A 27,484-nucleotide genomic window follows, 5' to 3' on the forward strand; every position below is an offset into this window, starting at 1 on the left:
CAGTACACTTTAATGTGGAGAGATCCTTTTGAAATATCTAAACAGTGTGTACTGAGGTTAGCAACAGAGAGGAGAACAGAGAAAACAAACTGTGAGGCCACCCTGGTAAATGTTTACAGCACCAGTCTCGTTTCTGTATAGGTGTAATAGAAAATCTTTCCACACATCCAAAATTGTTGGCTTCTCTGTCCAGAAATCTTTCTCTCGATCATCACACACTTTTTTAGGATTTTCTCTTAACTCTGTTCAGTGCACATGTTCATGTTGCAATTGCATACAAAAAGAAAACATCTTTCTTAGAGAACCTTTATTACCAACAAAAGATCCCACTGAGGGCGCACATACATTTTATACATAATACTTATTTTCATCAAAATATATTTTTATTCTGTAAACCAAACCCCCATCAATGTCATTCATATTTACATTGTATCCTGTGAAATGCTGCAGTCATTCATGGCCAGCATTTTCCCAAGGTGGTTTTTACATTACAGTTGACAATCCCATCCCCATCCAAGGATTCTGTCCTTCTATGTCTGGTGTAACTCCACATGCATGTCCATGTGATGACTGACAGTTGGCAGTTTGGTGTGATAACTGTAAAGTCCTAGAGGTCACTTGGTCTTGTTTAAGATCGCGGAAGGACCTGAGCGATAGTGTCCCGGGCGCTCTGGCTGAGCCTTTCTGGGAACTTGACCTCAAACTCCACTATTAGGTCGCCTCGACGATCGGGGCGTTTTGGATAAGGCAGCCCCTCACCGCTGATGCGTCGCTTCATCCCTGGCTGCACGATATCTGTTGTTGAGACAGTCAACGTTTTGCCTTCCAGGGTGGGTGTGTGGACTGTGCAGCCACACAAGGCCTGATGGGACAAAAGGGAAAATAAGATCATGAAAAGGCACTAATAGAAACTTCATTCTGCTCGTGATTTTCAGCTGATAACAATTTGGATTTACCTTCAAGCACTTGAAAGTGTAATCTTTACTTACATCTCTGAGTGAGATCTTCGCCGGGTAAATGATGTCAGAGCCGTCACGTCTGAACGTCGAATGTGGCTTGTCCTTCAACACAAAGACTATGTCAGCTGGAATGTTCGTGGGAGTCTGGTCCCCCTCTTTGGGAAACGTGATTTTCGTGCCCTCCTTCCACCCCTTCTTTATCTGCACCTCCAAGATTTTATCTTCTATCCGTAGCGTTTGCCTGTCAGGATTAAGTCTTTTACGAGAGATCTTCATTTTCTTAGTGCAACCCGACAGAACTTCCTCCAAGGTCACTTGGAGTTCATGAACCACAGGGGGGTCCTGCTGCTTCTTCACAACGCTACTGTGACTGCCCATTCCTCCCATACCAGAGCTGAAAGAACGAGGGAACCCGCCCATTCCACCACCCATTCCACCACCCCCCATCCCAAAGCGAGCAAAAGGGTCGTCTGTGTCCATGTCCTCATCCATGCCTCCATTGCGGGCACCAAAGAACTGTCCAAAGGGGTTACGTCCACCAAAAAACTCTTCAAAGATGGCATGAGGGTCACCCTGAAAGGTATAGCTGAATGTGCCAGGACCACCACAACCACCACCACCTGAGGGGCCTCCACCTTTCAGACCTGAGTGAGAGAGACAATAGGTTAATACATTTATCCCTAAAATGGACACAGTCTTTGTGTGGTGCATTCCTTTATTGTGTTTTATTGTTATAGAGAGATGTTGTTCATAAAGGAGAAGTCTGCTGCCATCACATGTCAAGTCCTACAATTTGTAATGCAACAATATTACATTCAACACTCACTAAGTTTTGCTGTTTTTATAAATGAATTTTTAAAGTATCACATACACTACTATGTTGGAATGCTGACACATAGTGTGTTTATACACTATGTTATGTAAAAGTAATGTAAAATGTAAAAAATTCATACCTGTATTAATTATATTGACTGTATGGAAAAGACGGGTCAATGTGTTTGATATGATTCCACTGGACAAACATGACTTGCACACTTTGTGCACACTTTTTGCACATTTTGTAGTGTTGATCAAAACTGTTACAATCATATCTGTAATATTTGCTAATCTTTTGATGTAAGTGAACACTGTTGTTCAATGGGGACAACCTGTGGAATGTTGATCCAAATAATGTTGTTGCCATGGTAATATATCGGGCGACATACTGGAGAGACTTCTCATCCACAGTCAGGAGTTAGAATCTCAGGTGTAATACAGGACACAAATCAATTTCTCACATACATCTACGTGTCTATTTTTAACCATTGTGTCATCCCTTTAGTTACCACGGTCATCAAGCAGCTAATAATAATCATGATAAAGTATTTCAGTACATTTCTGTAGTACTGTCACACCTGTCAGGTTACCATGCACCACAATCAACAGACTCTGTGACAACACCATTGAAACATCCGAGCACGTCGTACGCCAGTCCCCGCCCCCTCCTGACGTCACAAACAGACTCTTCCAGTCCATCTCCTGAACGAAGGTTTTACCGATTTTCGGATTAAGTTTGTCTCTGACTTCTTGTAGGAACATGTAATGTGAGTTTTCCTGACAGCGATGCCTCGCCCTTCCTGGCTCAGAAACAAGCCGTGGGTGAAGGACAGAGCAGAGGGGAGCAAGAAGCGCCATGACACAGAGTTTAACATTAACGTCCATTTGGTCTCCTATATGCTTGATATCGTTACCTTTTGAGTTAACGGTACTAACATCCACAGAATGGCGGCGTAAAGCTAACACTGGCTACTGAATGACACTGTTAAATGTTTCATAAAGTAAACCTTACCTTCTTCACCATAACGATCGTATATGTCCTTTTTCTTTGGGTCGCTCAAAACGTCGTAAGCTTCGGCGATTTCTTTGAATTTGTCTTCGGCTCCCGGTGACTTGTTTTTGTCGGGGTGATACCGCAGAGCCTGCTTACGATAAGCTTTCTTTATATCGTCCTCCGATGCTCCTCTCTTAATTCCCAAAATGTCGTAGTAGTCTTTACCCATTTTGACCATTCAGTTGCCTCTTGGGTATATGTTAAAGTTGTTGCTGTTTAACTTCGGTAGCACGTCCTCAGTCCGTGGTCTGACCCAAGTCAGAGCGTTGCGCCCTCCAGATTTTCTTTATAAACCGCGCAGAAACTTCCAGAGTTTTCCATAACCAGCCCGAACAGTCTCAACTGTCACCGCTGAGCTGAGACACGCCCAGCGGGACGTCCGCCATGCTGCATTCACAAGCTGTCGGAAATATTTCAGGACAGGAACATACCATGCTTATCAGTCGACCAACAACAACGTGTGGACAGCGGGTCAGCAACGTGTAGACAGAGGCTTTTGTTTAAACAAGCACGCAATATGTTTAATTTTATTTACAAAGTAATTTGAAAAAAGAAAACTGTTCTATGCTTAAATGTACACGTCCCTATGGACATGACTTATGATATGGCAGACCAGATCACAAGCAGTCACAGCTAATGCCATGAACAATAAACAAACCACAATAAACAGTCCAAACCTTAAAAAAAAAATAAAGAAAAAATTTAAAAAAAGACAGACTGCCCTCACTGTCTCCTATCAAACCAAATTGGAAAGGTAAATATATTACCAGCTGGAGATTTTTGTTATGCTTGGGTGTGTCCCAGATTTAGGACTGCTAAATCCTCTTCATGCTGGCTGGTCATGCACTCCACAGGAGGGATATGTATGGCATAACACTGTGCCACTTTACCTTTTGGGGCCATGGTCCCAAAATGAATATGTCTAATCTGATCACTTTTTTTAGACCTGTTATTTGAGGTTAAATATAAAGGGTGTGTGGAAACAATATTATAGCATGATGAACAGTTTGATCCATGTAATCAAGGCATATTTAAAGCTGCACCCCGCTCAGCTGCTGCTGACTCAGCCAAAACTGTAAACTTACTTTGTGGTGTTTTATTAAACATGTTATCAATGGTGCGTCATGTTTCAGGTCAATGTCCATCCTGTCTGTCCTCACAATCAGCAGCTGTCAGTGCTTTCTCCGCAGACTTCTTTTCTCCTATTTTTTAGATGGTTTTGGACAGTTTAGGCTGCAGTCTCAACAGCAACCCCTTTCTGTGTTAATGGGTATAACCAAAAATATCATATATATGTAATATCATAAATATTGGCCATCATTTCCATTTTGTTTCATGTTCTGTAATATGGTCATGCATAACAAAAGACAAGGCAAAAACATGGAGACAAGTGTACAAGTTGCACTTTATTAAGGCAGTATTTCAGATTCAGTGTACACCTACAGACACTTCTGCTATTGCACACTAATGTCTTACACAACATGGTAAACCCTTTGGATGATGGTATGTAATTAGAAAACATGTTCAGGAAAAAGAAATGAAACGAGCATTTGGATGTAGCAAAACAGCATGGCTTCTCAGAAAAGTGCTTAATCAGTAATTTGCATTACAAAGTTCAAATGAGCTGGTAAAGTAGTGACTCCCATTTGTATGGAATACTTGTCTCTGTCAAGTGAAGCAAAACCAGTTTTTCAGGTATGAGACATGTTAAATATCACTGCAGGTGTTAGCAGCTCTCCAGACGCACCCAAATCGCACATAGGATTTTTTTTTTTATTTATTTATTTTTTTTTTAAGGTGGAAATTAAAACAATATTGTTTTACAAAGCATAGGCCTAATTAAAAGTTATGCTTCTTGCTTTTGTATGTTTTGGGGTATCAGCTCAAATTATCTACGTACAGGTATCCCTGTGTATTTAAGAATATATATTGGAGTGACAATTATGGCACCTTTGGAGATATATGACCAGCAGGCCAGGCTTATCTGTAACACCCGTATGGGAATACACCATTTTATGTTTGGATGTGTCCAATCTGTTATCCCTTAAAATGTGTTGTCTTTCACATAAACAGCCTGACAATTTCCCTTAGAATCAGTACTGGCTCTGGTTTGAGATTATAAAGTGACAGCATACCACGTAAATGGCAAACTTTATTTATGTTCCGTTATACAAAAAGAAAACACAATTGCACACATAGATGCATTCCTGCAAGAGAAAGCATACATTTACAAGCATACTGTTACATAATGTAACAGCATAACGTTGAGAAGGAGATTGAGAAAAATAATGGCATTTAGCTTGTTAATTAAATCGGGAAAAGTCACCAGGCAGACAAATTGTTTTCTATGCGGATTAAGAAGGGAGTTGCGAGTTGGCCCAGTAAGCATGCGCACAAACAAACAGAGCTGCTATTCAACCCTCAAAGCACCCTAACCATATGGATAAATCCAATTATGTTGGCATAGCCGCGACCTCTGCGTCTACTCACTTCTCATTGGCTACGTCGCAGATAATAGTGTATCATCATCTGAATGACGCTGGTTTTGATTGGCGTCGGCGCGGACGTAGTTCCCGCCTACAGTGGTCTCAGCGCTCGCACGTTACCCCGCTGATTGGAGGCTGCTCTGTGAAGCAGCGCCCGGCTACCGTGGCCTCAGCAGTGCATATTACTCCGCTGATTGGAGGAGGCTCTGTCACTCATCTGGGACATTAAGGAAGGAGTTCCAACTGCCAAGATGAAGCACTACGAGGTAGGTAGTGTCTATGAAATTGTAAACCGTGAATGGGGCGCGTTGAGGTGCCAGAATTTAATTAATGAGACTAATTCGTAATTCTCCCGTGATTTCTATCCGAGTAAATCCACACGAAATGTCAAATTTAGTGCTTTAAACACGTTAAGAAACAAGTGAAGACCGCACGCTGTTACAGTAATGCCTGTCTCGGGCTGGTGTCTCTAACCGGGGATTTGTGGGCTCTCGCACATGGAAATCAACACTTGTATTGGCTAAAATCACAGCTGAAAGCCATGCTGCACACAGAACTGTGACCAATTGTACGTGCATTATTCATCTGTTAGGTCTTCGGTAAGATGAACGCGTGTGTGTTTGAGCTAAACAGCGAGCCCTCTGTGCAGGCTGAAACTCTGCACCATCGCCATCTCTGGCTGGAATGACGCATGGCGTTTCTTATCATGTTGTTACCCAATAATGCAGGTGAGCCGTCAAGTGCGCAGTGTCAGCCCTGTCAAATTTAACCTTGTGGTTTAGACCCTAAGTTGATGAGAGATACTTAACGTTACATAGGAGCAAAAGACAGTAAGAAATGATTTGTCTGTCTCAGAAACATTAGGGCTTCACTCTGCACAAAGGCCTATTTATCATTAACGTGGTGAGTGTTGCCATTGTACTCCTGCAAGCACTCACAGCTTCTCCAAGTGTTAACAGTGTTTCATGAGCACCAGTCCCAAAACCCATCAGACAGGATCTGAAGTAGTCTAACAGAAACTGACCCAACCAGTGGCTGCTCCAGTTCCCCTTCCCTCACTTGATAGATGTGGCTTTCGCAACCTAAGAGGGGCAAAACGTCATTGAAATCATGAAAAATGGCTGAACTATGACCGTAACCAGTGCACATGTTAGGAGATAAAAGCTTACACAAGTGCAAACAGACGCTCTTTGAGTTCATTTTTTTGGTGCCTTCTTCACTGCTCTCATAAAATTAAGTGAAAATGTCCATGTATGGATTTAATCATAATGCTTTTTATTCTCCAAATTGCATCCTTTAAGGGCACAACATAGAAATCCAACACTGAACAGAAATGCTTAAGCAAATTAGTTTGTAGGTCTAATTGTTATTTATATACATATTTATTTTTGTTACAGTGTTCACAGTATCAAACAAACTGTAAATGTATTCCAGTTGATTCGTTAGACCAGTTTATTCTGATTTTCATTGCATTTACACCAGATAGCACCAGAGAGCTTCATTACTTTCACAGTGATCTGTCTTGCTTATGCAATGAGTGTCCAGCATTGTGCATTAAAACACTTAACAGACCAATGAAACATCTCCAGATTGTTTGGTAATCTGTCTGAACATGAAGCCTTTCCAGATTTCAAAATGATCTCTTACCTTGAGATAGGAGTTTCAGGCAAAACCAGCAAAAATACAGGCAAAGTCCCCTCACAAGCAATTAAAGCTTATTTCTGCCTGCTTCACCGTCACCCCGGAGTGCATTACCAGGACAGACTGTCACTGCCAGACAGAGGCTTTATATAGATGAGATGGGGGAGGTACAGTGGCAATGGGCATGCCTGGCACACGGACAGCTGAGATGTGGTTGTTAGTCTCAACCACAGTGTCATGTGTCCGGCTTTACTTGAGCATATGTGGATTTTCATTGGCACGGTAAAAAGGTCGCTGAGCGAATTCATTGAAGCTTTAGAGGGGCATGTTTAAATGAGATAAAAATGAATTACACGCCATCTGAGACAACCAAAATAAAGAAACATACAGACGTGATAAGTCCCTATAGTTCTATTTTTATGTAGTTTTCATGCTAGCTTTTAAACAATTTCATGTGACATGGTGAATCAAAGCTGTGAAAACCTGCATCATGTAGTCATTTTAGCCATCAGGTGCGTCTACCAAAAAACATCCAAATTTGTGTCAGGTACGTTGGATGCTCATGGTCCAGGCCCCTGTCTAAATCTGACGTTTGGGCAAAGCTGATGGAAGCAACGGTGACCTTTTACATAACAGAAAATTACTACTGTATATTCATTATAGTGCTTGCATGAAAGTCCATGTCACCATTTGTGCCTATCTGTCATATACCGTTCATTCATTATGGAAATTGTATCCCGAGTGTTCGTCATTAGTCAGTGGAGGAGTCGGGTGGGCTTCACCGAGGGGAATGCCCCAGCTAATCCCTCAGAGTCTGGAGTATTATCACCCCTTGGCAGGAAAGAGAGACTCCCCGTGTGAGAGACTGACAGATCTGGCCGCTCAGTTTGGTTGGGAGGTCTTCAGGGAGTAGGCTTGTTATGCAGAGTTAGCAATAGACGTTTATATATAGCTTGGGAGAGGAAGAGAGGGGGTCAAAGTAGGAAACGGGGGAGGCTGTTGGTCATAATACCTCTCCTCCATCCTCCCACTTATCCAGGGGTTGAGAGGTGTTATGGGTCATCAGGTGTCCCTTTTTAAGGAGGAGTTATGTTTCAAAACCAAGTCACTGCAGCTCTGAAATATAGCTTCTGCTCTCTGTTCTAGAAGTTTCCCTCATGAGATATACACAGATGATATACTGTAGACAGTCTGCCAGGGAGATACCGGGCATTTCTGTGTATGCAACTGTGCACACACATGTGGCATATGTCTGCACTCCAGGGGTCGGCTGGTAGTTAAATAAAGCAGTGCACCAGAAGTGAAGGAATGAGAGAGGGGCAAAGTGGGAGGGAGAGTGAGAGGATGACAGAGAGGAAGAAGAGGGAGGAGCGGGGGGGGGCAGATTTATTTCCACAGCTGAGTACAGCCCCTCTCCTCTATGATTTGGCGTGGATCTTGGATAGGCTGTTGAGAAGACTGACAAGTACCAAGGCGAAGAGTGAGGGGAAGAAGGGAATAAACCGAGTGCAGGAGGAGGACTGTGGACATGGATACATTAGCACTAGAGGCCACAGGCAGTAAAAAGACGGCCAACGGGGCGGTGGCAGTGGCCGCCCCGCTGCCAGCTCAAGCCCCGGTCAAACGCAAACCTGCTAAAAAAGCTAAAAAGGCTGTTGTTTTCTTTGAGGTGGAGATACTGGATGCCAAGACCAAGGACAAGCTCTGCTTCCTGGACAAGGTAAGAACTTATTTCTGCATGGATTTGTAACAGGTTTTATCAGTATTGGAAGTTTAAGTACACTTTTCAAACCTGAGCTCTGCAAATAGTCCTTTTAAATACTGTATGTGCACATTTAGTTGTAACTGTGCCTGTGTTGTGGGTCTGTTTACTAAATGCAACAGGTGCAGTGTGTCTGGGTATTACAGTAAAGGATCTTTGTGTACGTGAGTCAGGCTTTTTCTAGAACATATGAGCCGCTGTAGTAACTGTAACTGGCGCTCTACATGAGACACACAACAGTGCTGGGTGCAGTTATCTGGGGGAGGAAGGGGCTGTTGGCAGGCACACATGCAGGAGGTAGACAAAATATCATAAAGAACTGTGCAAACCAATATGACAACCCTCCATCAAATCCAACCTCTGTGAAGTTTACAAAGTCAGATTTTCAACTCCATTGGCGAGCTGCTGATTCTGTGCAATTCAGGTAGAGTTCATTTTATATTGTAAGGCATCGCAACACAACCACAACCAATGGCTTCCAAAATGCAGGTGTGTTTATGAGCACAAAAGAGGACTGTATGAAATGTGATCCTACAGAATGATGCTGTGTCATTTGTGGTATTATAACATCCATAATATATATTATTTGAGATATTCGTGATATTGATTATTAAGCTTCGAGACTTCAGGAAATATACCAGGAAACCTCACTTTAGATAGAAGTTTGAAAGTACACCACTTTGTCATAATATGGTGCCTGTTGTTAACCATTTTCATTATGGCCCCCAGAAGTCAATAGAGCTAAGTGTGGTAGAGAAGAGGTGTGAGTCCCAGGATGTATCCCCCTCCCTGCATGGAGAGCCAGAATCCAGCTGCTCCAATCCCAGAGATTTAAAAAGGTTTAGACTTTTAAACTGTGGTCAAGGGACCCCCGTTGGATACAGGTGCATTACAGAAGCAGCAAACATAGGAAAAAGAAGAAGTTTGTTAGCTCCCGCTGATGTTTTGACCAGCAAGGTCTCCGTCAGGCAGACAAGCTCTGTTTCTTTTACAGATGTAATACTACACCAAGGTTTGCACTTCAGTCAGATTTGGTGAGTTGCCAGAGTGATATTAAGCGATACGCTCACAGTCGGGATTAAAGTGTCGCTGTTGTATTAGCCATGTTTGTTTTGGTAGGATGTCTAAGCCGATTGTTTAACCAGGTACATTTACAGTCATTTGGACTTGGCCTGTGCTTTATTATTGTTGTGTTAGATGGCTTTAATATGTTGGTGCCAGGCCTGCAAGTCAGTGCTGCTGCATTAGGAGGGTTTAGTGCATTGTTGGTGTGAAGCCTGTTAGTGTATAGGGTTGCATTAGCCAAGTTTACAGTGGTGTTAGTCTGTCAGATCAAAGGGTGTTCCTCAAGTAAGAAAATCTGTCCTTGAAGGATTATACCCTATTGTCAGATTATCAGAGTTTCCATGGTGATAGCATGTGCAAACTTAACACCTTTTGGAGAGGAAATTTCACAGAAAGGACAGTAAGACCTGGATCTGGACAGGGGGCCCTTTGGGAGGCTGGCTTCCTCAAGCAGGCAGAGTTAAACTAACCCCTGTGGGGTCACGGAGAGGTGGTTTCTCAGTGATGTCATCCTGCTGAAAATGGCCTGCGGTGCTCAGGGCAACACGAACAGAAGCCAAGTCGATTACAGCAGCGGACGTCTACAGCTCACTCTGGGTGGGTCCAGCGTGATCAGTGAGGGAAATGATCACAGAATGTGAATCTGTTCACCACAGTGCCTCTTTGATCTGTTAGAGCTGCTGTCATGAGTGCAGCCATTAAGAAAATGCTAGTTGAAATACCAGAAAAGGAAACAGTTTTAAGATAATCTAGCACTCGTACACTGTTTGTGCAGGGCAGTGCTGCTGTGGGTATGTCTGGACCTCGAATCGTGGGTTCAGCCACACTTGAACTATGAACTTTGTCCTTGGCTCAGATTCCTGGTTTATGGTTTAGTGTCTTGATAGTGATTTTCAGTGGCATGTCTGAGACGTGAACTTGCTTATGTGCTCTGTTATTTTGTTCAGTGCTATCTGAGTGTTGGCTGATTATCTTATCGAGGAGCTGAGCCTCAGAGAAACACGTGCATACTGAAAAATATGCATTTTCTCACACTAGTCTGCCTCTATGTCTCACCTTTTCTGAGACGTTGTGATTGCACACAGGAAGACATGTCACCAAAGCATCGTGGCTCTCCTAGTCCAGGCCAGCAGGGGAATATCAACTCACTGCTAAAGTGTTTTGAGAAGCCTGTCAGTGAATCGATGAATGTCAAAGGCTTGGGAGAAATTTGATGCTGATGTCCGAGGTGCTATAATGATGGAATATCCAGATAGTGTTTTCTTTTAATTATTTATTTTGGTTGGGTCTCAGTAACTGGATGTAAGTAGGACTGCACTGATTCAACTTTTTCTTTAGCAGTACCTCAGCTCAGGTTGTGTGCCAATACTAAGTACAGATCTGATTGCTTGGAGCTCATTGGAATATTTTTTTGAATATGTTTGTTTCCCTCAGTATTTTATGAAAACATATACTCAAATGGTCAAACACCTTTCCAAATACATCATGTCACACAAGTTAATGTTGCTGCCTATAGACTCACTGCTGAGCTCCTCACTCAAGACACATCTCAGGCCTCGGATGGACAATATTTCAAAGAAATCAGTAAAAGTTAGTTTGAAAACAGTGGTGTTGTTAGTCCACGAGAGAAGAGTCTCAGTCTCAGTGTGTAGTGTGTAAGCTGCCTCAAGTTAAACCGTTAAAGCTGTTTGGTCAATGGGAATGTGGTGATGACTCTGATTTACCCGCCTCAGCCTCCGTCCAGGAGGTTTCACTGCTCTGTATTATCTACACTATAGATCTGTTTGTTTCCACCACAGACAAATTTGTTTGTTGCTCTTCGTGGAAAATTTGGTTTCGTTCTTCTCCCAACTGGCTTCAGCACGAATCCTATTACAACATTATATGGTTTGTTGATCTGATTGGTTATTTAGCTCATGATAGATGGAGATAGACTGATGGTTCCTCCAATCAACTGCCCAGTATTTTTTGAAAGTGTCGCCATCTTCTGATTTCCCAGATGTTTTTTTTTTATAACAACCCATCTGTCCTGTCAGGTTGGGGAATCCTGCATCGGAGCGAGGCGACTCTTATGCTCCGATTCTCTCTGACCAATCAGCAGACTGCAGCGTTTGTAGCTTCACCTTTAAGTATCCGATCAGTGTGCTGGGTCCTTCAACAGAGCGACAGAGTGGAGTGGTTCTTACGTTCTATCTAGCTTGAGAATGGAAATGCAGAAATATCCATCCTAATATCTAAGGAAGTGAACTGAAGCAGGCTGCTTGGTGGAAATGACGTTTATTAACCCACCTTCAACAGCTGTGTGTGTCCACACTCGCCTGTGTGCTCCTTCATGTTTCTGTATTGTTGTCATTGTGTTTATATTTGGGGTAGTTGGGCCATAGCTGGCAGCCTGGCACAAGGTCGTATACTTTGGCTGTGGTTATGCGTGTGTGTGTGTGTGTGTGTGTGCGCGCGCCGTGGTGCTTTGAAACCCTAATACCAGCTGTTGAATATCCCTCGTCCATGGGGTGTGTGGACACAGCCAGAGCTAAATTTACCACTAATCACCATCATGAATGGAAAACAGGGTTATTATCTGTTCCTTTGTGTGTATGTGTGTACATGTCCCTCCGTTTATTTATTGTGGTGTTATTTGTAGGTCGAGCCAAATGCCACTATTGGGGAGATCAAGTCTATGTTCCACAAGAGCCGTGAGTGCCATCTCTCTGCAGGCGACTAAAGCCTCATAAATCTGATTTAAGATCTTCAAGCTGCTCACAGAAATACTTGATGTCCTGTTTTAAGATGTGTGTGAAGTACTTATCTGTCTGTTCCAGATCCTCAGTGGTACCCAGCCAGACAGTCCATCCGCCTCGACCCCAGTAAGTCAGCCACAGCGTGGTCTATCAGTGAACTTCAACTTAAACTACTCATCTCACCAGCCCAACTCGTAATTTACCCATGAAGTAAACGTGTGTGCATGTTTCAGAGGGGAAGTCTCTGAAGGACGAGGATGTCCTGCAGCATCTCCCTGTGGGAACCACAGCAACCTTCTACTTCAGAGACCTGGGAGCCCAGATCAGCTGGGTCAAAGTGAGTACCAGAGACCAATGACTGGAACACAGTGAAAGCTGGACTGTCTGACTTATGCTGTCCTCCTTTCTCTTCTCGCAGGTCTTCCTGACAGAGTACACTGGTCCTCTGGTCATCTATCTGATGTTCTACTTCAGGGTTCCCTTCATCTACGCACCCAAATATGACTTCACCACCAGTAAACACTGGGTCGTTCAGTGAGTGTCTCCAGCACACCTTCATAAAATGGTTAGGCAGAGCCGTCTTGTCCCGCAGTGGTTTGCTCGCAGCATGTCTCAACTTTCAGGAATAGTTTGATATTTAGTGAAATTTTGCTTTCTTGCCAAGAGGTAGATGAGTAGATTGATACCACTCTCATGTCTGTGGCTTAAATGTGAAGCCACAGACCAATTGTTCTCTAAGCACCTCTGGCCAGTCGTATCCCTGCTGTTCAACAGAAGGAAAGATTATCATCCCATTGTTCAAACCCAGTGGAGACCCCACTGACAGATCTAGTTACTGTCCCCCATCACGAATCAACAGGCATTAAAGTATAAGCAAGGCTCTGGTTACCAGGCGTGAAACGGTTATTCTGTTCTTGATACATCAGGACCAGAGCGGTTCTATTAAAGGAAGACATTAATGCACCAACACTGATGTAACAACTTTCAACCAATAAAACATTTGACACTGATATGAGTGCTTCAGAAAAACACGTTGGAATATTCTTACTTTGTCTATGAAATTAAGACTTTGAGAAAGCCAATAAGCATTTTTCCCCAAAATGTCAAACTTTTCCTTTAAGCCATGCTCCTTCCATATAATTAAAGCCATAACTCAAAGTCTTATGTGGAGAGTTTTTGGACAAGATAATGAAATTGTCGGTCCTTTGTTCTGAGTGGGAGGATATTTATGTATCGTATAGATCTTCTGTAAGTCTTCAGAGTCCTCACTACATGCGTGAGCCTGCTCAGACGTGTGCGTAAACTGCACTGGTTGGTGGAGGCGTACAGTCATGAGGCAGTAATTCTTGTGAGTAGCTCGACTGAAGGCAAGTCTCTGTGCTTTTCCCAGTCTCGCCTGTATGTGTCACTCTTTCCACTACATTAAGAGGCTTCTGGAGACGCTGTTTGTCCATCGCTTCTCTCATGGGACAATGCCGTTACGCAACATCTTTAAGGTGAGACACACTGTCCTGCTCAAACATCTCGCCTCACATTAACGCGTGCAAAGGGTTTGATGTTGGTTGCATCGAGTAAAAATGGATTTCTACCGCCGTGAGGGTGATAACTCAGTGATAATGTTCCTGTCACGTTCTCCATTTCAGAACTGTAGCTACTACTGGGGCTTTGCGGCATGGATGGCCTATTACATCAACCACCCGCTGTACACCCCCCCCAGTGAGTGCACACACACACACACACACACACACACCCATACACTCAACACTAATTACTAATTGGAACTCCTTTTCATCGTGACTCATGTGAACCGTGTCTGGTTGCAGTCTACGGGGAGCAACAAATCAGACTGGCCCTCATCATATTCTTGGTGAGACTGTTTCTATCCTCCACACGTTTCTCTGTAGTTTATTGAGCCTTTCATTTGCTTTGACTGATAAATATAAACAAACATGTCACATGAAATCCTTTGTTATCTTTTGCTCTGCATACACACGCAGTATTAATCAACGTGTTACTGTTTTCTCAGTTCTGTCAGATCGGCAACTTTTCCATCCACGTTGCTCTTCGGAACCTTCGTCCACCAGGTACATACACCTGTAACACCTGTACATCCCTGTCTCTCACTCACACACACACTCTCACACACACACACACACACACACCTACACACCTGTGCTGTTCAGGCCACAGTGAATGTTAAGCTCATCATTTTCTAGGATGCTTTCTGTTTTGCCTTAAGAATTTAATTGATTTATGACATTTTATGGTTCATTCACATAAAAGTGGGATATTTGTTGTGGTAAACAAGCTCTTGGGTCATGTTTGGAAGAGAAAACTAGATGCGAATCAGTCACATGCTTTTGAGTAAATTTCAATGAAAGACCCTGAAAATTGCAATTTTACAGTAATAATTAGTATAATACTAATCTAATAAGTATCACTCTTTTGATAAAAGATTTATGACTAAACAAGCAACAATCATAGTTACAGATACTTCTAAATCCTGATTTGTACATAGAAATATGTGACAGCACTTTTCCCCCACCTATCTTGTGGACCCCATCACTCATAGTAAGAGGATTGTAGAGAAAATCGGGTTTCGTGGTATTTACAGTCAATGTAGAATAACAGAGTAATATATCTGTCGGAGCAAAATGTAAACATGGGACCAAGTAGCTTGATTTAGGAAAAACATTTCTTTGACATTACCTTCCTTTTGCTCCCCTAAATCCAGGCTCTAAAACCAGGAAGATTCCCTATCCAACCAAGAACCCCTTCACCTGGATCTTCCTGCTGGTCTCCTGCCCCAACTACACCTATGAGGTAAAGTTTTCTTCATCAAGTGATGGCTAGTTTTCTCCGCATGAACATGGTGGCATTGAAAGTAGAGTGGGGAGTGACGTGACATTTACTGCACAGCTGGAAGTTTTAACCTCGGTGCATCTGGTTGTATTATCCTTTGTTAAGATGTTTGTACCGCGTCATCATACGCTGAAGGTTTTGTGAGTTAAACTCGCGGCTGCTGCCCTCTTGTGGTTTTAGTGTACATGTAACAGCCCCCCCCTTCTTCCTCTGACAGTTGGGCTCCTGGCTTGGCTTCACCCTGATGACCCAGTGCCTGCCGGTGGCCTTCTTCACCTTGGTGGGTTTCATCCAGATGACTGTCTGGGCCAAGGGGAAGCACCGCAGCTACCTGAAGGAGTTCCGCGACTACCCTCCTCTCCGCTCACCCATCCTGCCCTTCATCCTGTAGAGGACACCCCCCCCCCCCTTGTAGGAGTCAAGTACACCCCCGCCCCGCCCTCTCCACCCCAGCCCTAATGACAGCCCATTTATACCTGACATTAACATGCGTCTTGGATGATCCAGTCAGTCAGCCGGGCTACCAGCTTGCCAAGAACACAATAATGTTTCAAGGACTAATACGCTATTCCAACTGTTCACACTGGCAGAACAAAGTCATTTGTGACTTGCAAATGAGCACAGGACAAGCCAAAAAAGGAACCTGTACTCCACGTACAACTGCGCTCTCCGTATTTTCAAGCACTAGTGCGCTGTCACCAAAACAACCACCAGACCCTGCATTGATGAGGTATGTTCCTGTCACGTCCTTGTCAGGGACGCATTACGATTTACACTAGGACAGATATGGCCACCTGCGTCCCAGACCACCTCACAGTGTGTCTTGGTGGGTGTTCGTACCTGTATTTACTGCTGTCCACCTGTGATTGGATCACCCAACATGCATGTTAATAGCAGGTGTAAAGAGGGTTAACAGTGTTAGAGGGAGCCCTCTCTTTTTCCATCCTCTGAAATCTGCACTGAACTCAGCAGAATGGAGGAATGTAACCCCGTCCCCTTTTCCTTGTCCCCCCTCAGCCACATTGTGTCTTTCCCCTCCTGCTTGCAATCTGTCGTGTTGAGTGAAAATGTAAAACGCTACACTCGCTCTATTTTTTTATTGCCCCCAAACAAACCAATGCTGATTGGTTAAATGACTTTGTGCATAGAGTTACCAGAGCGGTCGCCACCTTCCAACAACCCAGTGCATGCTGAACGATGTACTATATATAATACTGTTACGATGCATAACCACGCTTATGTCATCTAATACTGTTATTTAGGTGCTGCATCTGCATCTGGTGATACTCAGCAAAGCTTCAACTGTTCAGTTTTGATAGCAATTCATCTAAATTTGAAACCATGACAGCAGTGAATTTTGTTGATGTTTGAAGTAATTTATTAAAAAATGGTAAACCAAAATGTTGTTGCCTTGTTATGTGTTATAGGTGTCAGACTTTGCCACCACCACCACTCCTGTCTGGGATTACTGGAGCATTGTATAAGGATACAGAGTTTTAAGTGAATGGGATTTGTGCTCATGCAGATTTATCATATCAATGTAGCATCACCTGAAAACAGAACAGTTCAATTTTACAGAACCAGCTGGGGTTGAAATGTGTATGTCATCTAAGTTATGTTGCAGCTGCACACGTTTAGAATGTGGCAGCCGAACACAAGAAAACTTTAGCAAACCCCAAAATTAATACCCTTTTCAGACTCATCCAAATACTGAAGATGTAAAAATTGTTGACCTTGGATGAAATCTGTAGCAGGAACGAGGAAAAACATCTTCAGTCAACCATTTAAAATGGCAGATAATCTATTTAGGAGGAAAAGGCTGTGGTATATATAGGTAATCAACCAAATATCACACTGTTTTTGGTCATCCAGAGGATTATTGTACATTGTGACATGACAAAGACTGAGGGCTGTTAGAGCTTGAACAATATTGTTTATTGTGAATAGCAGTATGTATATACAGGGAGGACTTATCAGAGGATGTACTGATCATGCAGCTTCAGCCTGAGCCTCAATTCTCTTCTTCCTCAGCTGGAGCCTCCTCTCTCTCTCATACTCCTTCATACGCATCACATAGCTGAAAACAGCAGAAAAACACAGTGTGCATTGTTAATGTTATGGTGGATGTTGTATATAATATCATACTTTGAGTAAAGTTGAACAATTAAATCTGAAATTGTTGAGGGTCTTGAATAAACTCATGGCCATTACAACTTAATAGTTATTCAATCTGTGAGATACAGTACGCTGTTGGAAACCTGGGTTTAGGTTTTATGGAGGAGGAAAACTCGCTACTTAGTTTAAACAGTCTTGAAGATCTTTTCAAACCATCATGGATGAGACGGCTGTCACGTGCACACAAAAACGGAATCTGAACATCTACAAATTCACAAATGGGCAACTCCATCTGCTGAGGAAGACTGCGTGAAAGCTCCAGAACAGCGACCAAGAGGACCTTGTGGTAAGAGAGTTGAGTTTTGCCTCAAGAAGACATATACCAGTGATTGTCAACTGGCGGCCCGTGGGCCACATCCGGCCCACCAAAGCTTCCCATCTGTCCCACTGAATATTAATGGACTCCTTTCAAAAATGGCACATCTAACATTACTCCCCAGTCTGTCTTTAGAGTGACTGTTGATCAGCTTGCCAACCCCTGCATCAAGTTGAAAAGTTTGTAAATTCAAAGTTCACCCGTTCTACAGAATGGGATCATTGTCCAACTCCATCCTCTCTACTCTGTGGACCCACCATCAAACTGCTCGGTTCCCGGGCTGCACATTCCCAGGAGCCAACAGCAGCAGACTGGCTGGACTACAGGAGTTGTCAGAGAATCAGTAAGCTTGACTACTACACGCAAGAGGCGTCACTTGGGTTCAATTTCATTGACAAACAGCTGTACTGAGTCTCAAACCGAGTATTTTTGCGTCCTGGGATCCTGAAGAGTTTTTGTTGAGCTAAGAACTCGTTCACGTTGACAGCCTCTTCGGTTGATGTCTGAAAGCATTTTCTACCTAAATATCTAGTTGTCATTATGGATTTTCTTTTAGGAGTCTGTTCACACTGATATAGGCTGATAGAAATAACATTCATTTTGTAAGAAAGTGAAAACACTGAACTATAACTCGTTAATTAGGCCTAAATAAATGTCATTTTTATTTGAATATCTGACCACCCCAGTTTCTGCTTAGAAAAATGCTGTCCATTGAACAAAAGCAGTTGGGGACCTTTAACATATACAACACTCATAAGATGCTTTTTTTCACCTTTATTCTACTCTATTTTTACCTATATTATCATATTCTGTGGTTTTATGTTATGTTTTATTGTCCTTATTTTTATTTTGATCCTTATTACAATTACTAAGAGGGTTTTATTCTCCAACTTAGTTTACATTCAATTTCTAACTGTTTTTATGTCCACTCAGTCTTTTCTATGTGAAGCACCCACTTGATGAGTGATTGTATGTATGTGATATACAAAGTTTAGTATTATTATCATTATCATTATCATTATTAGAGGAGGCCAGCCACTTTAATTATTACACTGAGGTTTACTGAGCTGAATGAGAGACAAACATGAACCACATACAAATAATGTATGTCTTCGACCTACTTTTCATAGTCTCATAGTAACGTACATCACCCAGTGGTGTTAGAGGTGATGTATCGACAACTGCTGACTGCAGGAAGCTTGCACCTCAGTTTTGCCTCATAACAAATGGCTTTACGTGCAGTGAAACAAATTAAGGTTTAAATTAGGAGAGTCAGCCCCGCAATAGACTGACTAAATCCAGCCTTTCTCAGCTTTTACTCTACTGTAAACACTTACTCTTGGTGTTCGCAGTAGTCCCAGTCATGTCTCTCATGCTTGCAGGCCAGGAAGTTGGGCCAGTTGTCCCTCTTACACTTCATGAGTTTCAGGAGGTAATGAGCACAGTAGTCCCTCTGTTCCACAGGCAGCTGGGCCAAGTTCATCTGCTCCTGGCTTGATATCATCTCTAGAATCAGAATCAGAATCAGAAAAAGCTTTATTGCCAAGTACGAATTTGCACATACGAGGAATTTGCTTTGGTAAAGTTGGTGCTTGACACATCTACTAAAAATAAGCTATTAAAAAAGTAAAAAAAATATAACAATATAAATATGTATACACAAGTCTGTTTTTTTCAGGAGCAAAATCTGTTTTTTCATAAAGAAATCCAAGCTGAGCGTTAATGTATCCAAGCTTCATAGCACAGTGCCACTCAAGACAGACAGCAACTTGTCTAGTCTTTGATTTAAAATGGTGAGATTTCTGAAGTGGGGTCCACTGACAACATCACAATATCTCTACGCCGGTCAGACTTGATTCAATTCAGCCACGTAAAAAACAGCTCTCCTGCATGTGAATTGCATTTAACGGCAAACGAAATACACCTTCAGTATGATGTGTATTTTTGAACAACCAGGCACATTTGGTAGTGCTGGGTAGCATTTCTACATATCGTGTTCATTACTTATCAGGTATAAACACAGTACTGATATAATTATCTTCCGTCTCTATGACTTGAGAAATATAGGAATAACTAACCATGACCGTTGTAACTCGATGTTACACTAAAAAGTTTTTGTATATATAGGTAGAGACTGGAGCCAAATAAGCAACCAAAAGTAAATATATACGCCAAGTTGGCCACAGACTAGGACAGAGCACCAGCTCGCTTTACACTCGCCTCCTCGAGCGCCTGTTAGCTGGTATGCTAACTTGCTAGCTAGCTCAGCTAACGTTTGACAAGCTGGACTAGCATGGCTGATTAGGAAATCAATTCCAACCCAGAAGATTATAAACACATTTCAGAATGCAGTTATTAGTTTCTCTGAGCTGCTGACAAACCTCTCTCTTTCCTCTCTGGAAAGCCAGTCTGGGGGTCGAACTCAAATTTCTTCGCTGGGTCCGGCTCGCTGCCTGTCTCGGTGACATACCGTCTGACCAGGTGAGCTCCCATGGCACCGACGATGTTTATGCACTGTTAGCTAGAACTGATATATTTTGTTTGTTTCTGCTCCGCGCTAATCTTATATTTCCAATATGATTCTACTGTCTTCCATTCGGTCACCTCCACAAGCGCCCTGCTTCTACTTCCGCCTTTCACCGGAAATAAACAGCCGAGCGGTTCTTCAGAGAAACAACGTCCCTCTGGCCAGATAACAAAGGTTCCGTTGGCAGGTTGCTCCTGCTTTTTCCAATAACTAAGTGTTTACTAATATTAGAAACAACAAATTTACTGATGTGGTCGTTAGAATTTAATGATGTTAACCGTGCAAACATTACGGTTCAGCACAGTATTCAATATTTTCTGGTAAGACTGGACTACCAAGTGGGTAACTGCACCAGGGCTCCAGACCCTAAGAGGTCATGAAGGTCTCAGATTGACTGTGTCTGGCTTGTCTTTGTGTGAAGTGGCTCTTTCATCTGGTACATAAGGCCCTATTTTCTAAAGACGCCTCTGTCAAACTCCATTTTAACACCATAATTACTCAGTTTATATTGTGCCTACATGATGTATATACATTCATGCTTAATCAAATCATCTTTTTTCACAGCACACATTTTGACTTGTCATAGTAAGAAAGGCACAGGTGTTACAAATAACATTAACAATAGCCCTGTTCCATTAAGAGTACTCTAAACTGTATTCTTAAATGCAGCATGTACAAACATACAGCATGCAGTATTCCAAGATAAATCTTGTTGGAGTGATATAGAGGCATACAAATAAATTTATTTATAACAGTTAAAAGACACACAAAAACACAACTTACATCATTTTCATAGTGCAAATAGATGGTAGGTGGTTTTGCCACATTTCTTTCTTTATCTCAGTGTCAGTGTCTTACAATGTATTGATTTTCACATTGAAACAATTCAATATTATAACATAAATTATACACAGACATTTTTCATCTGATTTCTTGTTTGAGTCAAGCTATTGCATGTGTGTTGAAAAGTATTTAAAAGATTCCTTACAATCATAATTATAATTATGTCCCCATGTTTCCCTTTTTAATTTGTCATCTCCACACCCATTATTCTTCTGTTTCCATTCCTCCAAGGAAGCCAAACAAAGCAGTGAAAGAGGAAAGCATTGTGCTGTTGTTCAACTATATGAGTTTTTGTCACTGATAGAGATCATCATTGCCTTCCTCTCTGTACAGGCCTGGCCTCCCTGATCCAGAGCCTGACCCCTGACCTCCAGACCGGGCACCAGTAGCAGAAGGGAACCTGTGTGGAGAAAGGGAAAAAAGAAAGGAGCCTTGAATGTCTTTGAAGAAATCAAGAAGACATTTTCTGTAGAGACACGTGTTGCATTTGAATATGTGTACCTGAAGTTTCCGAAACCTCGGCTCTGCTGCAGAGTTTGAGCAAACATTTCATATTTGCGGATGTCATTGTCACTGACAGAGCGGCGAGCAAATCGCATCGCTTCTTCAAAGTGGTCCTTCCTGATCTCTGGGACTGGATCAAAGTCCTCATCCTGCAGACAGAGAAAACATTATGAGGACTTCACATGGAGACAATACACACTCAATATATGTGTGTGTGTGTGTGTGTGTGTGTGTGTGTGTGTGTGTGTGTGTGTGTGTGTTCCCAGTCCAAAGGCTGAAAGTTACAAAACACACAGCCGCCCTTTAGGGAACTTGTTTATCTTCCACAGTCTCTGTCTGTACCACGCACACACAGCCTGGTACTGCTTTGAGCAGTGGAGCATACAGTGATGTGTGTGTGTGTGTGTGTGTGTGTGTGTGTGTGTGTGTGTGTGTGTGTGTGTGTGTGTGTGTGTGTGTGTGTGTGTTAAGGACACAAGACTCAGTTATAAGTGGCCTGTTTAACACAGTATAATGTGGTGTAAATGAGGAAGTCTGCAGTGCAGCAGTAGCAGTCTGACCATGGGGATCCCAGGTCTGTTCTTCCTCTGACGCTCAGCCTTGATCTCAGCCTCGATGGCCTCACGGATGGCCAGCTTACAAGCCCGCTGGCAGATCTCTGTCAGGTCAGCTCCGGAGAATCCGTCTGTGATGCCAGACAGGTATTCCAGGTCTACATCCTACAGGAAGGAGAGAACGGAGGTGCAAAAGGAAAGAGGAAGGGACAGACAGTGAAGCAAGGTGAAATATTCAACCTAAAGATGCAAATTATTTGGTAAGTATCATTCTCAGAGAACAACCAACATTTTACAGTTTTTAGGTAAAGACACTGTGTATTTAGGCAAGATTTCATGGTTTTACTCCACTACATTTACCAGCTGAACGTACCATTTCTCTTGCAGCATGAAGTTTTTAAGGCAAAACACATAATAAGCTCATAAAATATGCAGTAGTTCAATCATCTACATGCAACAGTAATTGAACGTTTTGAATATGCAAAGATAACAGAGCATTTGTGAGGCATTTACCTACTGCAATCTACAGTTTATAAAGGGACAAACCAACTGTGTGTGTGTGTGTGTGTGTGTGTGTGTGTGTGTGTGTGTGTGTCACTAACTCGTGCGACAGGGGACTTGCGTAGGTTGGCGTTCAGGATTGCCGTGCGAGATGGTCTGTCTGGGAGCGGGATGTAGATGAGCTGGTCCAAACGGCCCGGCCGCAGGATGGCAGCGTCTATGATGTCGGGTCTGGTGCGACGAGGTAAAGACAGAGAGATGAACTAAGGGGAACATCAATGGTCTCTTCCAGGGCACTGCCCTCTCAAACCACAATCATAATGCTAATTCCCACATGTGCACCTGTTAGTGGCGCCAATAATGAAAACATTCTTTTTGTCGGACATGCCGTCCATCTCTGTGAGTATCTGGTTTATGACTCTGTCAGCTGCACCACCTGCATCCCCAGCTCCGCCTCCTCTGGATTTGGCAATGGAGTCCAGCTCGTCGAAAAACAAGATGCAGGGAGCCGCCTGTCTCGCCTGTAGGCAGAGGAGAGGATAGGAGGTCAGCAAGGTAACACTGTGAATAGTAAGAGACACAAATGTATGCCCTGCTGTGGTTTATTCATTTGTCTTTCCTGTCACTGCTCTCACCTTATCAAACACATCTCTGACATTGGCTTCTGATTCTCCAAACCACATGGTGAGCATCTCGGGTCCTTTGATGGAAACAAAGTTTGCTTGGCACTCGTTGGCGATGGCCTTAGCCAGTAGTGTTTTCCCACAGCCTGGAGGGCCGTAGAACAGCACTCCACGTGATGGAGTCATACCAAACTTCAGGAACTTGTCTGGATACTCGACAGGGTACTGAGGAGAGAGAGATGAAGATCGATGGATGCTTGATCTGTCTTCTGTTTGCAGGTATGTGCAGAGTGGTGGTATGAGTGTCACCTGGACGAGCTCTTGCAGTTCTCTCTTGACCTCGTCCAGTCCTCCAATGTCCTGCCAGTTCACCTGAGGCACCTCTGCAACGGTCTCTCTCAGAGCTGATGGGTTGCTCTGACTCAGCGCCCACTGACGGAGACAGTTAATGTTTGAGGGAGGAATACATCGACATCCAGCACAGCCTGGAAGAGCTTAAGTCTGTCTGTATTTATTTGTGTGTGTGTGTGTGTTTGTGTGTACTTGGAAGTCATCCATGGTGACGGCCAGTGAGTTGAGCAGGTCAGCATCGATGGATTCGTCCTCCAGGTCTATGAGGGTCATCTTCTTGCGGATGGCTTGCAGAGCAGCTTCTGAGCACAGAGCAGCCAGGTCGGCGCCTACATGACCGTGGGTCTCTGTGGCGATCTGAGGCATGTGCAACAACTCAGGGATATTGACATTAATGTGGCAAACAGCACACACGCGCATATCAAGATCAGGATGGATGACATCAGAAATGGTGTTACAGTTAAATAAACAACATCACTGACATCAGACTCTGGTAAAAATCCATGTAATAATGTTGATGGAACCGGAGAGTGAACTGAACTGAACTCTATTGACTCTGTTATATCTAATATTTATTGATCACATCATCATTTTTATACTAATAATACTGTAAGTCACAATTCCCTTCGTTTATTTTTTTTAAGACTCATTACTCATTATTGACTCATTATGTTTTAATCAGCTCATTGTTTCAGCTTGAGTCATTATATATTTTTATGGTTGTTTGGCCGCAGCTTCTGCTCCCTCTCACCCTCTCCAGGTCGACGTCGTCCGCCAGCTTCATGTTTTTGGTGTGAATCTGCAGGATCTCCAGTCTGCCCGTCGAATCAGGGATTCCAATGTCAATCTCCCGGTCAAACCTGCCTGGAGAGACAGAGACATCACCGCACTTGTAAATGTGTGTGTGTCTTTACTTTGTATTTTCTGTGTGTGTGCATGTGTGTGTGTCTGTCCTGACCAAAGCGTCTCAGAGCAGAGTCCACGCTGTTTGGTCGGTTTGTGGCTGCCATGACTACCACATGAGCTCTCTGCTTCAGGCCATCCATCAGGGTCAGGAGCTGGGAGACTATACGCCTCTCCACTTCACCATGGGTCTACACACACACACACACACACACACACAGAGTTACACTGACCCTATACAGCACACACAGACATTTTGTACTTGTTCTCCATTCTTTACCTTCTCTCTCTTGGGAGCGATGGCATCCAGCTCATCAATAAAGATGATGGCCGGAGCGTTTTTCTCCGCCTCCTCAAACGCCTTTCTTAGGTTGCTTTCTGACTCGCCCGCCAGCTTACTCATGATCTCAGGACCTGCACAGAATAAAGCAGAGCATGTAAGACACATTTTCTCCTACACATATATACAAATAAGAAAACCAACGAGTAAGTAACAATTTACAAATAGGATCCGGTACTGCTGCATACTTTATTTTCAAAGAGCGGGGTCCTATGTCAACAATATGTCACCATGTAAAAAAAAAACAAACAAAGTAAAGCCTCACCATTGATGAGGAAGAAGAAAGCACCAGTTTCATTGGCTACAGCCCGCGCCACCAGGGTCTTTCCTGTGCCTGCAGGGCCATACAACAGGATCCCTCTGGGAGGCTGAGAGAGGAGGGGAGAGCACACTGGGTCATGAAAAGAGAAATGCCTGATGTTCGAATGAAGGGAAGCACTGATATGAGTGCATGTGATCAGGCTCTGTGAGTCTGTGTGACACCTTGACTCCTATAGCTTTGAAAAGACCAGGGTGTCTGAGAGGAAGCTCCACCATCTCTTTGATCTGGGCCAGCTGCTTCCGACAGCCTCCGATGTCATCGTAGCCGATGTCATTAAGGCTCTCCTCCTCGTCCTGTCACAGGGGAATGACAGTACAGTTAGCATGGGGAGCATTGTAAACAGAGCGAATCCATGGATCCACCCTGCCTGGTTTGAACAGCACAGGCCTGAACTAATGCATCTGTCTGAGGAGGATCTCACACACCTCTCTCTTGATTGGCTCTCCCTCACAGTAGATGACAGTGTCTGGAGCAACGATGCAGTGAGGGCTGGGCTCGGTCTCCATCACCTTGAACTCCACCGCCCGCATGCTCCCCCTCACCAAGAAGATGTCATCTGGCCACACAGATATAATAAAGTTACACACACAGGAGCATCTGAGTGTGTCCTCAGTGCTGTTGAGGTGACAGTATGATCTAATGTTTTATGCTGTTGAAGTAAAAAAACAAGCTGATATGAGCCAAAAATAGGCTGGCACACCTGGCAGTAATGTCTTTTAGAGACCATGTGATGATTAGAGCTCTTTATTGTGGTGTGTTACTGTGGTGTGACATACAGGTACTGCAACAGTACCTTTATGTATGGGCCGGTAAGCCTCCAGAAAATACGGCTTGAGAAAAACCTCAAAGAGGTTTCCTGTCAGGCCCTCAATGGTGTCATCTATCGGGAGGACGTGGATCTTTTTCCCGTACTTGATATCGGGGCAGGCGTGAATACTGTGATGAAAGACACAGCAGAAGTTTAGGGATTATTCCTGATTATTGAATATAATGTTCTCAAACCTCATAAGTAACACAAAGATGTAGTCACTGGTGGAATTCAGCTAAGTGTTTTTCCTGAAATACTGTTGTTAAGTACACAATTGAGGTACCTGAATATTGACTATTTCCATATCATACAACTCTATACTTCTACTCCAATGCACCCCAGAAGAAAATTTTGTACTTTTTACTCCATTACATTTGTCTGACAGCTTTAGTTACTTTTCAGATTAAAAATTTTCATGCCCTTCCTGTGCAGTGAAAACCATGTATACAAACTGAAGGATTAAGTGTTTCTTTAAGGGTTGAGAAATTTCTACTTCTTCTTAAATTAAACATTTATAACCCCTCTTGGAGTTGCTGGACAAACACACGATTATCTTATAGGATATATGTAAGTGTTGAATGCAGGACTTTTACTTGCAGTGGAGTTTTTACTTGTGTATGTTTTACCAAAGCAAAGGGTCTGAGTGCTTCTGCCACCACTGGACACAGGTGTAAGATCTACCTGATGACATCACCGAGCCGGACACGCAGGTTGTTGCGTGTCACACGATTCATGCGGATTCGTTCGTCACCACAGGTGTCATCAGTCAGCACGATACACACCGTTTGGCGACGCTTCCTCCCTCTCAGCACCACCGTGTCCCCCCGGAAGAGCTGCAGCTCCTCTGTCTTATTCTAGTGAAAACACACACACTCACAAATCTGGAAATACACACGTGACTAGGACACATACGTCCACTTTGCACAGACCCACACACAGACCTGTGACAGGCAGACAATGCTGCTGTCTTCATTGAGAGCTTCGTCCACAATGAGTCTGTTGGGCCGGTGTTTCTGCTTCAGGATGGCAGTGGAGAAGTCTTCTCCCTTTGGGCTTCCAAACAAGAAACACATTATGACTCTCACATGCAGGCTGTGCACTTGTAGCTCTGGTTTCCTCATGTGACACTGAGCTGTATTTAGACTCTCTTTGGCTCTGCACGTAGCAACTGCGTGAGTCTGTAAGCATTTGAAAATATCTTATCGATAGTTTTGAGTTTTAATATAAGTATGATTTGCGGTTTCTAAGTAGCACCAGTTTTATGAGAGAAATAGATAAAACTTTAACAAAATATTGTACAGTAGGTTCAAATATGCATGAACAAGCATGCACAC

The 27,484-nt window shown here is 43.2% G+C and overlaps 4 protein-coding genes across 5 annotated transcripts; 1 reads left to right on the forward strand and 3 right to left on the reverse strand.

Annotated features, from left to right (window-relative positions):
* Positions 1–298: 298 nt before the first annotated feature.
* On the reverse strand, positions 299–3,178 carry dnajb1b (DnaJ heat shock protein family (Hsp40) member B1b). The gene is made up of 3 exons (XM_076727790.1): positions 2,788–3,178; positions 990–1,603; positions 299–862 (listed from the first exon to the last, which is right to left on the reverse strand). Exons 1-3 carry the CDS (start codon positions 3,005–3,007, stop codon positions 629–631), a joined length of 1,068 nt encoding a protein of 355 aa, XP_076583905.1. The 5' UTR covers positions 3,008–3,178; the 3' UTR covers positions 299–628.
* A 2,263-nt stretch (positions 3,179–5,441) lies between these two features.
* On the forward strand, positions 5,442–16,784 carry tecrb (trans-2,3-enoyl-CoA reductase b). 2 transcript variants are annotated; one of them, XM_076727792.1, is made up of 12 exons: positions 5,442–5,581; positions 8,626–8,676; positions 12,425–12,476; positions 12,603–12,647; positions 12,755–12,858; positions 12,940–13,055; positions 13,912–14,017; positions 14,165–14,237; positions 14,345–14,388; positions 14,548–14,605; positions 15,256–15,344; positions 15,601–16,784. In XM_076727792.1, exons 1-12 carry the CDS (start codon positions 5,567–5,569, stop codon positions 15,772–15,774), a joined length of 927 nt encoding a protein of 308 aa, XP_076583907.1. In that variant the 5' UTR covers positions 5,442–5,566; the 3' UTR covers positions 15,775–16,784. The 2 variants fall into 2 exon arrangements, with proteins under 2 accessions (XP_076583907.1, XP_076583906.1); XM_076727791.1 differs by lacking the exon at positions 5,442–5,581 and having other exon boundaries at positions 8,435–8,676.
* Positions 16,785–17,296: 512 nt separating this feature from the next.
* ndufb7 (NADH:ubiquinone oxidoreductase subunit B7) lies at positions 17,297–20,521 on the reverse strand. Its single transcript, XM_076727793.1, has 3 exons — positions 20,256–20,521; positions 19,212–19,380; positions 17,297–17,460 (listed from the first exon to the last, which is right to left on the reverse strand). Exons 1-3 carry the CDS (start codon positions 20,365–20,367, stop codon positions 17,373–17,375), a joined length of 369 nt encoding a protein of 122 aa, XP_076583908.1. The 5' UTR covers positions 20,368–20,521; the 3' UTR covers positions 17,297–17,372.
* A 603-nt stretch (positions 20,522–21,124) lies between these two features.
* LOC143319471 (transitional endoplasmic reticulum ATPase) lies at positions 21,125–27,421 on the reverse strand. The gene is made up of 17 exons (XM_076728486.1): positions 27,092–27,421; positions 26,832–27,004; positions 26,136–26,278; positions 25,768–25,898; positions 25,504–25,635; positions 25,286–25,388; positions 24,961–25,094; positions 24,736–24,871; positions 24,529–24,641; positions 23,970–24,134; positions 23,736–23,858; positions 23,439–23,651; positions 23,146–23,324; positions 22,905–23,034; positions 22,309–22,467; positions 21,746–21,897; positions 21,125–21,644 (listed from the first exon to the last, which is right to left on the reverse strand). Exons 1-17 carry the CDS (start codon positions 27,269–27,271, stop codon positions 21,539–21,541), a joined length of 2,472 nt encoding a protein of 823 aa, XP_076584601.1. The 5' UTR covers positions 27,272–27,421; the 3' UTR covers positions 21,125–21,538.
* Positions 27,422–27,484: the final 63 nt, after the last annotated feature.

Source organism: Chaetodon auriga, chromosome 4, assembly GCF_051107435.1.
Source record: "Chaetodon auriga isolate fChaAug3 chromosome 4, fChaAug3.hap1, whole genome shotgun sequence".
NCBI lineage: Eukaryota > Metazoa > Chordata > Actinopteri > Chaetodontiformes > Chaetodontidae > Chaetodon > Chaetodon auriga.

What these genes read in the sequence shown, in the direction of transcription:
- dnajb1b (XM_076727790.1), bottom strand. Translation starts at nt 3,007, where the DNA reads ATGGTCAAAATGGGTAAAGACTACTACGACATTTTGGGAATTAAGAGA. An exon ending in CGATCGTTATGGTGAAGAAG is followed by an intron (nt 1,604 to 2,787) that starts GTAAGGTTTACT and finishes TCTCTCACTCAG; the next exon opens with GTCTGAAAGGTGGAGGCCCC. An exon ending in CGAAGATCTCACTCAGAGAT is followed by an intron (nt 863 to 989) that starts GTAAGTAAAGAT and finishes TTGTCCCATCAG; the next exon opens with GCCTTGTGTGGCTGCACAGT.
- tecrb (XM_076727791.1), top strand. Translation starts at nt 8,485, where the DNA reads ATGGATACATTAGCACTAGAGGCCACAGGCAGTAAAAAGACGGCCAAC. An exon ending in GTCCATCCGCCTCGACCCCA is followed by an intron (nt 12,648 to 12,754) that starts GTAAGTCAGCCA and finishes TGCATGTTTCAG; the next exon opens with AGGGGAAGTCTCTGAAGGAC. An exon ending in AGTAAACACTGGGTCGTTCA is followed by an intron (nt 13,056 to 13,911) that starts GTGAGTGTCTCC and finishes TGCTTTTCCCAG; the next exon opens with TCTCGCCTGTATGTGTCACT.
- ndufb7 (XM_076727793.1), bottom strand. Translation starts at nt 20,367, where the DNA reads ATGGGAGCTCACCTGGTCAGACGGTATGTCACCGAGACAGGCAGCGAG. An exon ending in TCCAGAGAGGAAAGAGAGAG is followed by an intron (nt 19,381 to 20,255) that starts GTTTGTCAGCAG and finishes TTCTGATTCTAG; the next exon opens with AGATGATATCAAGCCAGGAG. An exon ending in GACTACTGCGAACACCAAGA is followed by an intron (nt 17,461 to 19,211) that starts GTAAGTGTTTAC and finishes TGCTGTTTTCAG; the next exon opens with CTATGTGATGCGTATGAAGG.
- LOC143319471 (XM_076728486.1), bottom strand. Translation starts at nt 27,271, where the DNA reads ATGAGGAAACCAGAGCTACAAGTGCACAGCCTGCATGTGAGAGTCATA. An exon ending in TTACCGGCCCATACATAAAG is followed by an intron (nt 25,899 to 26,135) that starts GTACTGTTGCAG and finishes CTGTGTGGCCAG; the next exon opens with ATGACATCTTCTTGGTGAGG. An exon ending in AACTGCAAGAGCTCGTCCAG is followed by an intron (nt 23,652 to 23,735) that starts GTGACACTCATA and finishes CTCTCTCCTCAG; the next exon opens with TACCCTGTCGAGTATCCAGA.